This window comes from Corvus brachyrhynchos, unplaced genomic scaffold (assembly GCF_000691975.1).
Source record: "Corvus brachyrhynchos isolate BGI_N302 unplaced genomic scaffold, ASM69197v1 scaffold54, whole genome shotgun sequence".
Classification (NCBI taxonomy): domain Eukaryota; kingdom Metazoa; phylum Chordata; class Aves; order Passeriformes; family Corvidae; genus Corvus; species Corvus brachyrhynchos.
Genome location: NW_008237902.1, coordinates 717,179 through 733,920, shown reverse-complemented (window position 1 = coordinate 733,920; position 16,742 = coordinate 717,179). Strand labels below are relative to the sequence as shown.

The 16,742-nt window shown below is 39.1% G+C and overlaps 1 protein-coding gene across 2 annotated transcripts in view; it reads left to right on the top strand.

Annotated features, from left to right (window-relative positions):
• SPOCK1 (sparc/osteonectin, cwcv and kazal-like domains proteoglycan (testican) 1) overlaps positions 1 to 16,742 on the top strand; it is a 279,078-nt gene that overhangs the window by 213,126 nt on the left and 49,210 nt on the right. For both annotated transcript variants that reach the window (XM_008632635.2, XM_017732962.1), the window contains one exon: positions 7,496 to 7,610. In XM_008632635.2, the coding sequence (XP_008630857.1) occupies positions 7,496 to 7,610 (115 nt within the window). The remainder of the gene's footprint in view (positions 1 to 7,495; positions 7,611 to 16,742) is intronic.

Below are 16,742 nucleotides of genomic sequence, written 5' to 3'. Positions count from 1 at the left end.
CTGCTGTAATTTCATGAGAAGTTTGGACAGGGAGAGATGTACCAGATGAGGACTTTTGCTCCAAATGGGAAAGGAGAAACCTCAGTTCCTAGAGATGCTCCCAGAGATAGTCCTAACAATGAAGATGATGAAGACCCTTTGCTCCCAGGGAAGGAGAAGGGCCTCTGTTTTTGTTTCTGAACGGCTCAATCTTGAAATTGTACCCCAAAAAACTTCAAGAGCGGACCCTCGAAAGCAGTTGCGGGAAAAGCTGCAAGTCGGGGGAAGGGACTCACATGCGAGCAGAGAGACTCCTCTTCCTGAATGGACTGAACAATATTTGGAAGTGGGCGGCTGTCTCGTTGTGATAATGTTTTCATAGCATGAGCAAGAAGAGACTTCTCTTTCTAAATGGACTGAACAAGGTTATTATGGAAGTGGTAAACAGACTGAACATCTTAAGGGTTGTCTTTTTACATTGTCAGTGGGAGAAGGGAGGAAGGTGGGGGGAGGAGGAGAGTTCTGAAGGTGGTATAATTTTTTTTCCCCTCTTTTAGGTCTGTTAATAAACTTCTTTATATTCTTTCAAGTTTGGTGCCTGCTTTGCATTTCTCCTAATTCTTATCTCACAGAAGATAAACAGTAATGAGTATTTTGGACCAAACCACTACACCTTGGTACTCAAAAATGGTCATCAAAATCAAAGTGCCGCAGCCTTTGCATGGTATGTAACAGGAGGAGGATGGGAGGAGAGCAGGGTGGTTTGCAGATTTAAGCCAGGCTGGTGCTTTGAGTTAAATCTTGGTCAGAAGGGAGGATGGATGTCTTATTTTGACTCAAAAATTCACAGGGACAGAAGTGCTTTGTCTTTATTTCCCATTTAACTTGTCTTGGTCTCATCAGCCAGTGAAGGAGAATTTGAAACCAGCATTGCACAAATGTTTCAACTTATGAATTGACTCTTCTGTGTCAAGTTCCAGCCCTGTTTGGTCTGTACTTCTCTAATAAGGACCCGAATTTCTTACAAGATGATAAACCAGCTGAGATATGCCCACACACACCCCTTGACCTAGGTGTTTCCAGAATAGGCATCTAAATTACTTGTAAAAACAAATTCAATTTCTTTATGATGCAGTAGATTTTGGTGCCTGGAACTATTTTCTTGCTTGTTCACATAATGGGACCCATTTGTTTTCATTGTCACCTTGCTTTAATAAATGGTCCCTTGAATGTCCTTCACCTCCACATCCAGTGTTGTGACCTTGAATGCTGTATCATCTAGCTCATGCAATGAACTGCATTTTTTTAAATTTCCTGCTTCACACTGAGCTGATTGCCACTTGTTTCTCGGGGCAATGTGTTTTGTATTAAAACAGAATTTTGTGCTTCAGTGCTCTGTCCAGAAGTCCCCAAATTAGCTGATTCTGCTCTGTCTGTAAGAGCAGTTTGCAGCAACATGAGTACACGATCATTTGCTTGGTTTGCAGCCCTGCCAGTCAAACACTGAGATGGTTCAACATGCCTACAAGCAGTCATCCTACTAACTCTTCAGCTATCAGTCAGTTTGGAAAAGAGCTCTTTTTTTTTTTTTTTTAATGAACTCTTTAATATTTACCTCATGAATTATTTATTGCTTTATTTCTTTCTTTATTTCTTTCTTTATTTCTTTCTTTATTAACTCATGGAGTCTGCTTAGGAGCTGAGCTGAACCTCTATGGAGAAATCAAGTTCTGTTTTCTAAAATCACTTTTTATCTTTAGCTGATGAAAAGGAGGAGCTCCTTCTGTTCTCCTCCTCCTGAGAAGTTGAAGCCTATTTTTAGAGAGGTGTGTACAGTTCTAATAATCATGCAGAGGCACAAAATATGCAATTAATGCCATTCTGAATGGAATGATTGCTACCAATTGCAACTCAGCTTGTTCTTTTCTGAAGCCTAGGAACCAATTGTTTCTTCTTGGTAGATGAACCTTCTGATTCCCCTGTTGCTCTGGAGATAGTACTTGGTTGTTTAAATGTATGCTGTAATAGTGAAAAACATGTAACTTTTTATTTTATATGGCTGGGATCTAACAAAAAAAGCAGCTAAAAATTTTTAAATGAGAAAAAAAGAATATCATTACATTTTAAAATCTTAAAACTGGGAATCCTAGTCTTAAGGACCTGAGCCACATGCTTGGAGCACTTGCAGTTGCTGATATGACCTCCTGACTTATCCTGATATTTGAAGATTGCTGGGGTCTCATGCTTTCCTTCTGTTCCCTGGTAATTTTACCTGGAGGGCAAAGTCCTGCAGCTCTCCCACCTGTGTCTCTCTCTCCTTGAGCCTCCACCTGGAAGCTGTTCTCTTTTTCTAGCAGATTATGAACCACCAGCCTGCCAGCTGAGTGTGCAGTGAGAGACATTCTCAAATATTTGTTGTTTACCTGAGATATAATAAGGTCCTTCCTGTCACTCCTTGCAGAGAGGGGATTTTCTGAGCCCATCAGCTATAACATCTGCTTCAAAGCTAGAGCTAGCACATATTTTAAAAAAGCTTTAATATGTATTTACACAATAGATTGGTTGTGTTAATTAGAGTTTATCCTACCACTGGTATGCATGCGTAACTCCCATTAATATCAACACCAACTATGTATTCTCATACAGAGAACAGAGCTCCTAATTAGAGCTCCAGGATTTTAGGATATCTTTGTACAGCTCTTATTGCAAAGATTAAGTGCCATGTGCTCGCCTGGTAGCTATTTTAATAGGGAAAAAAATGGTGGGTTTTTATTATAATTTTTTTTTTCCCTCAAGTTCCCTTTTATTTTTATGGCAATAGCATGACCCACTGCCATCCTGGAGCAGTGCATGTGCAGGGCAGGAGGCCTGGCAGTGGGGAGCTTTACTCTTGTGAGCAGAAGGGTACCCAGAGAAATGAGATGACTACACTAGCTACCAACAGTGCTAGTCTGGCCATGGAGTAGCCACTAATGCCTACAGAAGCCTGCCCAAGTGGTCAGTCCTGGGGACAGAGCTTGGCCCGTATTTTCAGTGCCCACTCTGGGGCGCTGTGTCCCAGGGCAGCCTTTCTCCTTGCTAACACCCAGGACAGAGGGGCTCTGGTTTGCAGAGCAGCAAAGCGGCAGCAGAACCCATGGCGGGGAGGGGAGGTGCTAAAGGACTACACAACCCTGTCCCACAGTCCAGAATCTGAGATTCACCTCACAATTTCACATTAGTGTCTGGTTTTTTAATGAACATGAATTCATGTCGTTGACTGCTGTCTCTCAATCCTTATTTCAGGATTTTCAGGTTTTCAGAGCCTGAAAAGTTTGGAGAATTCCCATTAAAACTTAATGTATGTGTTCAGAAGAATGCAATGGGAGTGCATCATCTGACATTTCTTTTGGGATTTGTAGGAAAGATACTGAACCTTTTTTTGGTGTGACAAGTTTTAAAAAAACCCATACTTGATCTGAGTGTGTTCCAAATACAATATTTTTTTTCCATCTGATGAAAACTGGAAGCAGAGGCTTATAAAGAAAATAGTGATAAGAGTCCCAGCTAAGGAAGCAATGGCAAGCACTGCTGTAAAGCTTGTAAACAAACAACCCCTCTCAAAGGGGTGTCTGAATTCCAATGGATTCTAATTATCTGCTAAGACAGATATGTCGGAGACACTATTGATATCAAGAAACTCTGGACTAAAAATATATACATGCTATAATTTTAGGAAATTTTAGCTTCTGCCTGTGGCAGCTGCTGGGTAAAAGATAAGGTAGAAAATAATGAGCTTTTGTTATTTGTATGTGTAGTTTCGAAGACACATATTGTGAGTGAACAAAAGATGCACCATAAAACAAGCACTGCACTGAAATCATTCTTGGTGAAAATGTAAAAAGCTGTAGGGTGCTAAAAAAGCAGTGTCTTCCAGGCAAGAGCACTGTTCAACAACAGGGGTTTAGAGCCACTGCCATTAATATGATGTAACATCTCAGGAGTTTAACACTTAATTAGTATACTATAAAATTTAACCTCCTGTTTCAGTGTTCACTCTTTCTCAAACGAGACTTCATGTTTATCTTTGTCATGTATATTGTCTGCTAATTCCTACATACCCTCCTGTTTAATTCCTATTAAATTAATGATAGAAGGGACAGAAGTTTGGAACCTAATACTTTCTCCTTTATTGGCATGACTACAAGAAATATTCATTTATAGATTTTGAATCATGAATCAATCAGGAGTGGGTCTTTGATGATCCTTGTGAGTTCCTTCCAATTCAGGATACTCTCTGATTTGTTGCACTAAGACCAAAAAGGGGTCTCAGAGAGCCTCCCCTGAGGGATCCCTGGAGTGTTCTCTCCTCACCCCCTTGCCCAGCGTTTGTTTTGGAGGCTGTGAGGTTGCCCAGGGTGCTGTGAGCGCTCTGTCTGTCCTCTCTGTGCCCTATGAACAGGAGCAGTGCTGGGCACACAGGATGTCCCAGGCCCCCTGAGACACCTGCAATTACATCTCAATTGCACCTGCTTTGCCACTGAAAGGTGCTACCAGGGCTAGGATGTGCTGCTGTACCTGGCTGGATTTTAAGCAAATCCATGTGTTGCTTGTGTCAGGATGCAAAGCTCTTCATGGCATTAATGCACTGGGCTGTACCAAGCTGTCCATGAAAGCATTCATTAGTCAAATATACACCCTCGCAGGAAAGATCACAATAACTTATTCGACAGGATTACTTACTTGCAGGTTAGATCAAAACCTGGCTGCCAGAAGTTGAAAGCCAGTATAAAGGCAGAGATACGCTGTTTTATTATATCATTAAAAAAAATCTAGATTCTCCTCTAGCAGGGACTGGAGGCTGAAGACTAACAGACAAGAATAAAATAGCTAGGAATAAATTTTATGTAGCTATTTTCTTTCTGCCTCAAATGTGAATGCTTATGCAAAACACATTGCTGTAGATTCACTGACAATAAAGAGGGAATCATTATACGAGTAGTGGATTCTCAGGGGAACACTTTAACCAAAACACACTCTGCAGTAATTTCCCACATCTTAGTTGAATAAATTAATTTATGAATTTTCCATGAATATGTTCAACCATTTCTCCCCTCATATATTTTATTGATCTCCATATACATTTAGCAACAAATAACAGAGCTGCTTTTCCATTTGCAGTAAAAGAGTTTAGAGATGTTTATGTGGGCCTTGGGGTTCAGAGTAAACAAATGCAGTTCACACACCAGGGAGGCTGCAGAAAAATACAAAGCTTGCAAGACCCAGGGAGCTCTACTAGAGCAGCTCAGCAGAGAGTCGAGGCATATCCAATCATATCACTGGAAAAATGAGTCCCCTGAAAGGAGAGGGACCAGCCCCAAACTGCAAGGAGCTTTGTGACTCATCTCTGCAAAATGTATCATGTCCCTTTGGTATGAAAGACTGAGAGTTTTTCCAAGTACTGTGTATCATTCTATTGTCCATGGTCTGGAGAAAGCCAGCAGGCTCCTTACAGGCTGTAGATCCAGTGGCAGAATAATCCAAAAAGTCATTATTGCTCCACAAGACATCCTCTGTGGCCGCTCTGCCTCTGAATATCACTTAGCAAGGCTTAGGCAAAGTCATTAAATCCAAAGTTGAGCTACTCGTGTAGGTTATTATAGTGAGTAAGCACACCATCACATGGAAAGTAAGATATCTCCATGTTTTCCTTTAGGGAAGGAATAAAGAGTTACATACAGTGATGAGGCGTTGAAAAGTAATTAGTATAACCCTAAATTAATATTTAAAATGATGGAGTTCTTTAATCTTCATCCCCCAACACCAAACATCCCAAACAAGCATGGTGGGAATATAATGTGGTTAATCATGGGTGTAAACTTACTCACATGTGACTGCAGCGTTGTGATCTTCAAGCTGGCCTCTCCTCCTTGCCCTCACATAATACAACCCTTCTAAGGAACCCTTTCTTTTTTGGTTTATGTTTACCTTTTTGGTTGTCATTTTTATCAATTGTATGGAAAGCTGAGGAAAAACTTGTCTTGCTGTTTGTAAGTATAAAGCTCTTTCTTTTTTAACTGCACGTAATAATGGGCTTGAAATAGGCTGTACCATCTTAAAGGTTGGTATTTGAAGTATAATTGCTAATGCTTAGATACATAATTTACATTTATTATGCATAATAAAATATGTAAGTAATTGATGTTCTGTAAGGGATTAAATTTTCAACTCCAGCTGCAGCAAGAAGATTTATGCCTGTGTTCTCAATAACGCATTGACTATCAGAATCTGCTGCAGAAAGTCATTGCCTTCAGGACTGCACTCAGTGTTCTCCTTCCTCCTGTTCTCCTTTCCTCCTGATATTGTCTCTCATGTCTTTGTGCTCTGTGCAAAGTGTATTTGTGGAGCAAACAGTTGAAAAATAAGTACATATATTCCTTCAGTCTTGCAAGAAATCGGTATAAAATGCAAGCTAAGCTTGCACACGTTCATGTGTGGCCATGCATTTTCTAAGTGAGAAGGGCAGGACATCACAGAGAGCACAGAAGCACCCTGATGCACTGAAGTTGAGAATGGCGGGGGGATAATGTCAGCAGGGTGGGATGTAGGCACAGCATAATGGACTCCTGCTGCTAGATTAAAGCCTGGGCAAAGATGAGCCCTTCTAACAAAAACAAACGCAGGCAAAGCCAAGATATTTGCAATACTTTCAAAGCAAGAGGGGTTTATCTTGTAACAACATTCTTCTCTGTTCTCTTGGCTTCCACTGTACCAGAATTACAGGGGCTGATGCTGTGCATTTCAGCAGTGGCTGTTGCTCAGTGAGCTCCAGTTGCCCACTGCGTCCTCCATGGTAACACCATGGACTCAGGCTCTGTGTCCTTCAGCTGTGTCAAAATACATTGTGTCCCACTGTGTAAACATGTTGGCCTGCTTTTAAATGAATCATACCATTAATCATTACTAAAATTCAGATCAAAGGGATTTTACTGCCCGGCATTCTCATTTTCCTTGGCAGGGGGCAATCCCTGCAGGAAGGAGGGCCAGCCCGGGCGCCACAGGCAATGGTCCCCTGTGTATCAAAAGCCCTTGGATTCTGGTCTGGTAAAAGCAGTGCTTGAATAAGACAAAAAACGGAGCTGAATTTGGTTCATTAGGTATCAAGCCAAAGAGAACATTTGTGTTTCTGCTGCCTTGTGCTGTTTTCTTTCACTTCATTTATTACTACGTGAGTCCAGTCTCCAGCCACTGGTGCTTCTGGGCACAGAATGGGGAAATAACCACGGGGCAGTCACTGAAGGGAGGGCAACTACACAGGCATAAAGCTCTTGGAGGAAAGTCAGAACTAAAATGTATGTAATGCAAACAGCAAAGGCTAGGAATAGTCAGTGTTATGTTATAAAAGTATTTGCAATAGAGACTGAAGTTTTGCAATCTATCCAATGACATTACTGATAACAAAATTTCTCATTTAATCCAAAGCTGCTATTTTATGTCTTGTCCTAATTAGTATTCTTGCTCTTTTTTATGCTTCTAGTGCAAGATGGAGTTTCATGCATGTACTTCTGGCAAAACCATCACAGCTCGATGTGAAGGTCCCTGTCCCTGCCTTCCAGGACCTGAAAGTTTAAAACACAAGATAGAGAAGACTGGTAAGTTGAGCTGTTAATGAAATCTTGGCAGATTAATTGGCTTCTACTATGTTCTTAGAAAAATGTAAGAAAGACTTTTCTTAACTGGTATATTTTCTGTGTAAGGCTTTCTGAGAAAGAGGTAAGGTACAACTAATCATTTTCTAAGCAGGTGGTGCTTTCAAACACATTAATTGCTGCAAAACTAACTCCTATTTGAGAGAGTCTCATAGGAAAACTAAATTCTGTCTAATGATCCTCAATTTTAAGTGCAAATATTTCAAATGGAAATATTGAAGAATTGTAAAAGAAGGTAGAAATGAAAAAATACTACTTGATGGTTCATTATTTTGTGAGTTAAAAAAATCAGTAGACTGTGTGTTAACTAAAAAGTGGTTTAAAGTCACACGTGTATTACATGGGATCTGAATTATCATTTTAATTTTTATTGTTATTAATGTTACCATTAAAAGTCAAATATATGTTAAATAGACATATGTATCTGTGTTCATGTATAGATCTGTTTCAATAACAAAGTCATTGCAAATGATGCTGTATCAAACTGAAGGTTGGAGTCTCAGCACAAATGGCCTTTTTCCCTGCCAGCTCTCTGGTGAGTTCTCTCTATAGGTCTGAAAGCCTGGTGAACTAATTCACTCCCCCAGGTCTTTTCCAAGGAAGCAAGCATAAACTGTCTCAGAGTGACCTCATCCAAAGGGAATTAGTTCTATCAGAAGAGACTGACTAAAAGCAGAACTCCAGCAGCAGAAGGGGAAATGTCACAGCCAGGTTCTGTCTAAGAGTTTCCTCCCTGCTATGAGGAAAGCCCTTTGGAAGGAAGAAGTTTGTTTCCTGTGGCTGTGTTTTCCTGGTATGAGTGCAGATGTTTGGTGAGCTGGCACAGTGAGCATGAGCCTGGGTTTAGGCCTGGTTTTGAGTCTGGTGGTGTCTTCTCTCTCAGGAGTGCTGAAAGTTTTAACTCACTGGCTGCTGCTGGGCTCCTGCCTGTATTGGGAGCTCACAAAGGCAAAGTGGTGACTTAGGCAGGGTTTGCTCTGTCAGGTTAAGCAGTGAAATGTGTTTGTTTGTCTTGCGCATCACATGGAGTATAACAAACAGGAAGCTTTAACACTGGTCTGTTGGACCCCAAATATATGTGAACCTCTCTTCACTCTTTCTCCTTCCCACTGTGGACATGTTCTACCAGTAGCAGGCACAGAAACAGGGAAGAAATGTTTAAATAACATTTCTTCTTCAGATTAGTTCAGGCCCTGTCCCCTCAGCTGAAAACACTGATGATCCTGCTGGTGGTTCTCCCTGCACACATTGTATACTCTAGCACAGCACCAGTGCTCACATTAGGCCTCCATGTACTTCTAGAACAAGTGTTACTCCAGCCTATTTTTTGAAAATTCAGGTTTCATATAATTTTTTGAAAATTGCAAACATTTTTCTGCTCAGCTCTCAAACTTTGAGCAAGTGTTGTAGATGGCAATGTTCTGAAGTTGATATATAACTGTAGTATCGCTTTGTGTGGCTTGAATCTTTTGGTTACAGAATGCCCACTGATAAATTGCCTTATTCATATTTTCTATTTCTTTTAGCCCTTATCAGGCTACAAGAAATATTTCTTTTTCTCTGCCCTTTCTATTTCTTTGCCCTTATCAGAAAGAGTATCAGATTAATAAATCTTCAGTGACATTTCAAGCTTACAATTTCATTCACACAAGAGAAAAAAGATTCTAATAACCCTTATCTTGATAAATGCAATTTGACAGGGTATATGTATTCTGAAACCCAGGCTTTTGTTTTGCTTGACTCAAAACTTTAACTCCAGCCAACAAAGCATTTATTTAATGAATTGGGTGATCTGCAGAGCAACTTTCCTGAAGGCTTTTTTAAGTGGCCAAACTTGAACTAGCAATGCTCCTGCTATGACAAGGTGTCAAGGATATTACTATTATTATTATTATTATTATTATTATTATTTATTATTATTATTATTATGTGCTGAAATGTCCACAGAAGGATTTGGAATTGAAAATCCAATAATCAATAGCAAAGGTGCTTTATAACTTGCTTTTCTACTGGATCTCTGAATGTGCCAGTAACATTCCAGTTAAAGACTTCTTTTGTCTTCCTCAGTCTCCTTTCTTCAGGTATTGTCTCTTCAATTGACCCACTGAGTGCAATGGAGTCTCAAACTGAATATTTTAGAGTTTGTCAGTCTTCTAACAAAGTGCTCCCAGGAGTTTCCATGAGAAAACATGAGTAAATTCTACATACCAGCATAAATTTTAAGCAGGTGCCATTTAGTAGTATCTGAAGAGGGATTTGGAATTGTGTGTGTCTGCCCTTTACAGCCTGGGGCCCAGCCGGCTTTCCTTAGTGTATGAGAAAATGATGAATTCTAGTTGCTAACCACAAAAAAATTTCTATAGTGCACTGCTGCCTTTTGTAAGATTCCTTTTTTTGCTGAACAAGTAGTGTCAGCTGGCTTTGGAGAAATAAGCCCTGACCAGCCCCTTAAGATGACATGGCAGTGCTGGGTTCATGGCTGGATTCAATGATCTGAAAGTTTCAACCTAAATAATCTGATGATCCTGTGGGTGAGATGGGTAAGTCCATTCCTTGGCAGAGCACGGGAGACTCCAAAACCTGGTCATGACAGCAGTTCATTGATCTCCTCTTCATCAGATCCCCAGATCTCTGATTTGGGAGCTTCTGACTAGAATGTTAGTTATGTGGTATCTTAGTGTTTTCTCTAGGGTTCACACAAAATTATTTTATTTCCTCATATGCTTCAACCATATCATTAATATTGCTGAATTAGCTGAAAAATCAGTAGTTTGATTTCTCACATAAAAATTCACTTGAAAAAACTGTGCAGACCTTTGGGACTCATTTTGGCTCCTTATTTAGTTGCCAGGTTTGTGACGTGTAACGTTAAGTAGAAGATGATAGAGAGATAAACCTCATGCCTTATACAGACATGCCAGTGGAAATATACTAAGGAGAATAACAGTGCAAATGCTTCCAGCAAAATAGAAATGCAGCTCTTCGAGCTCACACTTCAACGTTGTTATGCCTATTATACAACAAGGTTAAACATACGTGGTTGTGAACTTCCAGTTTGAAGACAGTTTGCATTAATCTTTACATATGCATTCAATCATATTCAAATATTATTCCATGATAAATTACTTTCCAAAATTAAAATTTTAAAGGAACATTTAATTTCCAAAGTACTGTAATTCTAAATGTCATGACCTTTTTTTATATGCTTGTGAATAAAATTGGCAGCAGCATCAAAGAAAAGCAATCTATGTGCTCAGAGGTAACAATGGACTGCAGTGTCTGAGTCCTATTTCTTCCTCCTCCCTGAGCTCTTTCAAAAACATCCCAGCTTTCAGGATGAAAATGAAGATGAATAATCATGTTAAAAATTGGAATTCCTTTCACAGTGCTAACTGCTACTATGGAGACATTAATAACATAGCACGAATGCAAGCAAAAGAAAACCACACCAGAATTATTACCTTTAATGGCAAATAACAACAATAAAATCTTTCTACCATAAGGTTAAATCTTTGAAGAGATGGCAGGATCATGTTCTTCATTTTCTTAAATGGAATTTTGAATCAGAGTCTGAGAGGTAGAACACAGGTCTCTGTGAAGGTACTAATAGAAGATTTTGGAAAAGAAGACAAGCCCTAATGCTTTTACTCTTTGCTGTTTTAGGCCCATTTAGATTCCTTTGATTTATCAAAACACTTGATGTGCTTCATAATTCACAGCAGTATCCCAGCTTTACAATATGCTTCCATGATAGCTGCTGATTTTCAGCTCGGCTACCCAGAGACAGAGGTTCAGCTGTAAACTGCCCTGAGGTTAGCTGCCCTTCCAGAGTGTGCATGCCCTTTGATTTAATACTATAAAATGAATAAGGCTATAATTTCAACAGAAGAAAAGGACTAGAAAGTGTCTCTAAGTGACAAAAATTATTTAAGGAACAGAATCTTGTCTGCTGATGGTTTTCAGGTACCTCTTTGCAATAGCAAGTAGAGTCCTCATCAAGTATAACTTACTTTTAGACCAAATGAAGCTTCCAAAAAACCCACCATAAATAACTTCGGATAAGAGACAAACGGTTTCAGTTCTTCAGAACCTCCTGGCAAAGGGAGAGAATCTTGCCTTGAATCCCCTGTTCATTCTATCAAAACGCCAACACGGTGCAATGACTGGGGTGTCTCTCGTGGTGGCAATAATGTGGTTCTGTCAACTTCCCCTGTTGCTCTGTGACTCCTGTTTGGTCTGTGTTAGTGGTGTAGGTGCTCAGGAAGGATGGTGAATGTTTAACAACATGTCAAGGGCTCTTTCTGACTGTACCCTTTCTGTGCTTTCTAAGTTAAGTGCTGTTATTCCCAACACACCAGGCTTCATTTGTTGCCATCAGGGTTGCAGAACCACTGGAGCATGAATGGATGCAGTAATTCAAAGCAGGTTTATCCCTGTCTGTGCATTATGTGCTTTTGAACTTGCAGAAATGCCCAAGGCAACTTCTAAGGAAATCCTGTTATCTTCGTAAAGGGACTGTAAGGTCAATAGGCAAAAGCAAATATATTCAAATATGCCAAGTGTTGTTTAGATTTATAAGGAGAATCAAGGGAACATTTTTAAGTTACAATAATAGGTCTTGGCAAGCTTGATCAAGAATCTACATTGTTTAGGGTATGAATTGTAGCATTTAACTACCAGCCCCTATTGGTTGTGATGGATGAGAAGGTCTAATGTTCCTTTCCTGTATAAAATGAGCACTCAGTGCATGAAGTTCATTTGAAGAAATCACTGTCTTGTTTCCCAAATGAGTTGTATCACTTCTTGTGTCTGAATGACTGACAACTAAAAGAATTTAAAGTCTTGAAATCCACTTTCAGCAAATATTTCAGCATCAAATTGCTATTCACAGGTTTTCGTAACTGCAGAGTACATAATTTTAAATTTTATGAAGTATGAGTCATGGACATGGTTGATTTGAAATTGGTGCAGATTTGTCAGGAAATGTTTGCTTTCGTGGCTTTAGTTTTGAAAAAAAGCTCTTTCTGACACTGAATTTCCAGGCAGATTTTTAAATTATTTACTTGAGTCTCAAACTCTGGGAATGATAAAACAAAAGCATTCCAAAATTAAGGTCACCCAAGGTTTCAAAGCTTTAGTATGTCTCATGAAAACTAGGTGGGTTCCTCTGGACTTCATCAGTAAATAGTAGGTTTATTAGCTCTAAACCATGTAGGATCTGATATTTTTGCTACAAAATTTTCTGTGTGAGTACTGCAGTTCAGTTTTTTAATTTGTTACATGATTAAATGAACGTACCCAAGTAAATCTGAGTTATGTGGTTTCTGTAAATAATAATTACTATTATCAATACAATTATTTTGCCTGCAAGCTTTCACACCAGCAGATCAGTCTTTATTCCTTTCCCCAAAGCATGAAAGATTAACTTTTTTCACTTCTGCAAGATACTGTTTGTGAGTAGTGAAGTGACTGCACCCAATTAATATTTGATTAAAAGAAAGTCAGGAGGCAGGCAAGAACAGATATTTCTGCTCTCCATGGATGGCTGTTGGTGTCACCCACTCCTCTCGGAAGCAAAAGCCGATAGCTCCAAGACTGAGGCAGCAAAATCAAGCTCTTGCCATAGTCAGAAGAAAAGTGATGGTGGCTGGGGGGTGTTTTGTTTGCTGCTTCACCTCACATGAATCTTCTTTTTCTGCATTGGACAAAAGCAAGAGCTGATGGGAGAAAGGCCAGTTGTAGAATTCATGTAGTGTTTTTCCTGTTCCCAAATACAACTGACTTGGACTGTATAATTAGACAACACATAATGTGAATTGTAAACTTTATAATTGAATAAACAAGTCTAAATGTCTCTGGCACCAGTATATGAGGACCATATTTTAGGATGTAGGTGCAAACAGCCATAATGGTATGATTTAAGAGCTCGAAGCTCTGCAAAGAAGGAATACAGAGAGATTTCAAACGTCGTATCTAAAACCACTTTTCAGCTTGAGCAAATACTATTGAATTTTTCACCACCATTCAATATGCCCATACTGAGGTTCTGAATTATGTCTACAAAGTATTTATACAATGGAAATGAAATGCATATTTGCTTTATTTTCCATTATAATTGTGTTGTAAAGGAAAATCAGCCCAAAAAACTTGGTTAGGCCTGAGAGTAAATTCAGATTTGGATCTGTGATACCTCAGTGCTTTTTTTACCAAAGAGTAGGAATTAAAATATTTTTTGTTCTTTCAACAATTATGCACAGAAAGCACTCAGGTGCCTATGTGGAGCCTGCTTTGACATGCACCTGAAAAGGAGACAGAATTGTCCCCTGTAGAAATGTTGTGTTTTGATCTGACTCCAAGGTTTTGGAACTCGGCACAGAAGCATTGATTACAGCAGGCCCCAGACAGATAACAAGTTAGGGACGATACCATCCATTGACTATCTGTCACTTTTTTGGCATGATCTTCTATGGATTTGATCAAATTACAACAGGCTCCAAAATACAGCAGACAACATCTGCTTTAGAGGCAGCAGTCACAGAAAGGAGGAGCAGGCACTCAGAGCGTCTTGTTCACTTTGCTGCTTTCAGGTGCTAGCTGAAAGGACACTGACTATAGTGGGAACATCCCTGCCAGCAGGATTTGCCCTTTTGGTAAATGCATGTCTTTAACAAGCTAACATAGCAAGAGAATAACGTTGACCCAAAATTTCTGACATGATTTCCGAGGTCGAACCAGGACATGAGATACAATTCCTCATCATCACTAAATAAAGACTAATCCCAGAAGGCAGCGGGAGACAGGAACTGCATAAAAATAACTGTGTTGTGGTGTAATTATATTTAAAACAGTAGGATATTCTTTTCAATCTTTTTGAAATCTTTTGAAAGAGAACTTTTAAGGCTGTGTTAACTCCCTGACAGCTCTCTGTGGCTGAGTCGAGTCCTTATGTTTTCTCAAGCATTTATAGCTGTATGTTTGCCCAGGCTTAGCAGTAAGTACAGGTTTCCCCCCCTTCCCCAGGAGTGGTCACCTGCTAGAATAGAAATAATATTTAAAAAATTCATTTGTTGGGTCTCATCCATGTAACCAGTAGCTGTGGATTGCTCAGTTCCACATTAAATTCAGTACAGAATCCAAATCTAAATGGGTTGCTGATCCCAAGGGCAGTGTAGACATCGCCTGGATCCCTGACCCTGCAGACAACTTCACACCTGGACACACAAAGGACACAGGATCCCAACGGATTCTGGGATGCAGAAACCCACAAAAACAATAAGAGGACACTGAGACAGCTCAATGGTCATTGGTTTCATAAACAGTATTAAACAAAATGTTAAAATGGCTATTGATTTTTTTTTTGGCATAAATAAAAGGTTAGAAAATGACAGACACAGTAAGCACTTCGTGTCAGCAAGTAACAATCATTTTCAGACAAGAAGTAATTTGATTTTGGATTGCCGACAGAAAACTATTGAAGTGGCACACTGTGTTAATAGAAACACCATCTAGTAACAGCAGGTGTTTGTGTGCTGATAATGATAATTAGAGCACTAAAATTTCTCTCATCATAAACAAAGTCAAATAAATAAGACTGGTTCCATATAGTTTTTTCTCATGGATATTGATTTCTGCATTTTTGGGAATATTTCCCTAACATTTATTCCAAGAAAATGTTTGTGAAATCTTTGGAAACCTGACAGTGAAATAAATTATAGTGCATATCACTGTGGTGTTAAGCTAAAACTTCCCAGTGTGAGGGGAAAAAAAAAAGCCCAAACCTTTTCAGTAAAGTACAGGAACAAATAAGACTTTATATGTTTCAAATGCATCTTTTTCCAGTTTCTTGGTTGTTTGGGTTTTTTTCTTTGATATCTTAAGGACTAAATTCCATCTTTAGTTACTCCAGTATAAATCTGGAATAGTTCCATCAAAAACGTTGAGCCGGTTGCTTTTGGTTGAGATATTCTCAGTCTATAGAGGTATAAATGAGTATAGCCTAGAGATTAATTGATCATTCCAAGAGAGGTTGTAACTTTTTATGCAGCATTGTGGCAAATTAGTTCTTGGTTTTTTCAATTTCTAATTCCTTATTAGTGCAGAAGAAAGGAGATGGTATTTGTGATATCACCACCTCATTCCAAATATATATCCTTGCATATTTTGTAGCTTCCACTGACCCAACAGGGACCTTTCTACATTAATTTTCCTCTGAAGAATTGCATTTTTTTGTAATTCAGTTTAATGGGCTGCATGTAAATCAAAAAAATAATGTTATCTGTTTTCTCTAAAGCAGCTGTCTTAGATGTGGACTAGAATGAGAATCTTTACTAAATTACTGAAATCTGAATTATTTGGCTCAAGTCCATCTCTGTCAAACAGGAGTCCAACATCCACACAAAACCACTAAAATATCCTGCAACACAATAAATAAATAAATATTAGAAAGCTTCTGGGCAACCACCGTAGGTCTTTATGCCCCAAATATTGAAATATCCATGGTTTAACATTTAGTAATTTTTTCAGACAGAGGGTCAAACTCTGAAGACTGGGTTGGTCACTCAAAATTGTGGTTTAACCATCCCTGCGGGTGTCCTGATGCAACCTCTCCGCAGCAGTCCTTGGGATTAGCTTGGACAGTCAAACCTCAAATTTGGAGCTGAATTATAAATCCTTAGACCCTACACACGCAGTCAGACAAGCCTTTATAATATTTCTAATTAATAGTAACATACAGAGTGGCTAAGCTTTTGTCTAAGCAATCTGTTTACTCTGTGATGATTTTAGTCTTAACTACATTTCTTTAAAATGAAATATTCCAATTTCATTAATGATTGTTTAGAAGGCAATTGCTTATGGGGAAACAGTTTCCTTTTCCTTTATGAGAACACACTTTATACAATGGTATCACTCTGTGCTTGGATTTAATAATTTGTAGTCTTGGCTTCGTCTTATTTGTCTGAAGGTGATTTTACTATCATCGTGTCCTATTTTGCAGTTTGTTTACAAAGATAGTTGAGGTACAGGTGTTATCGGGCAGAGAGAACGGGCAAAAATTGTCCAAATTGTAAGTATGGT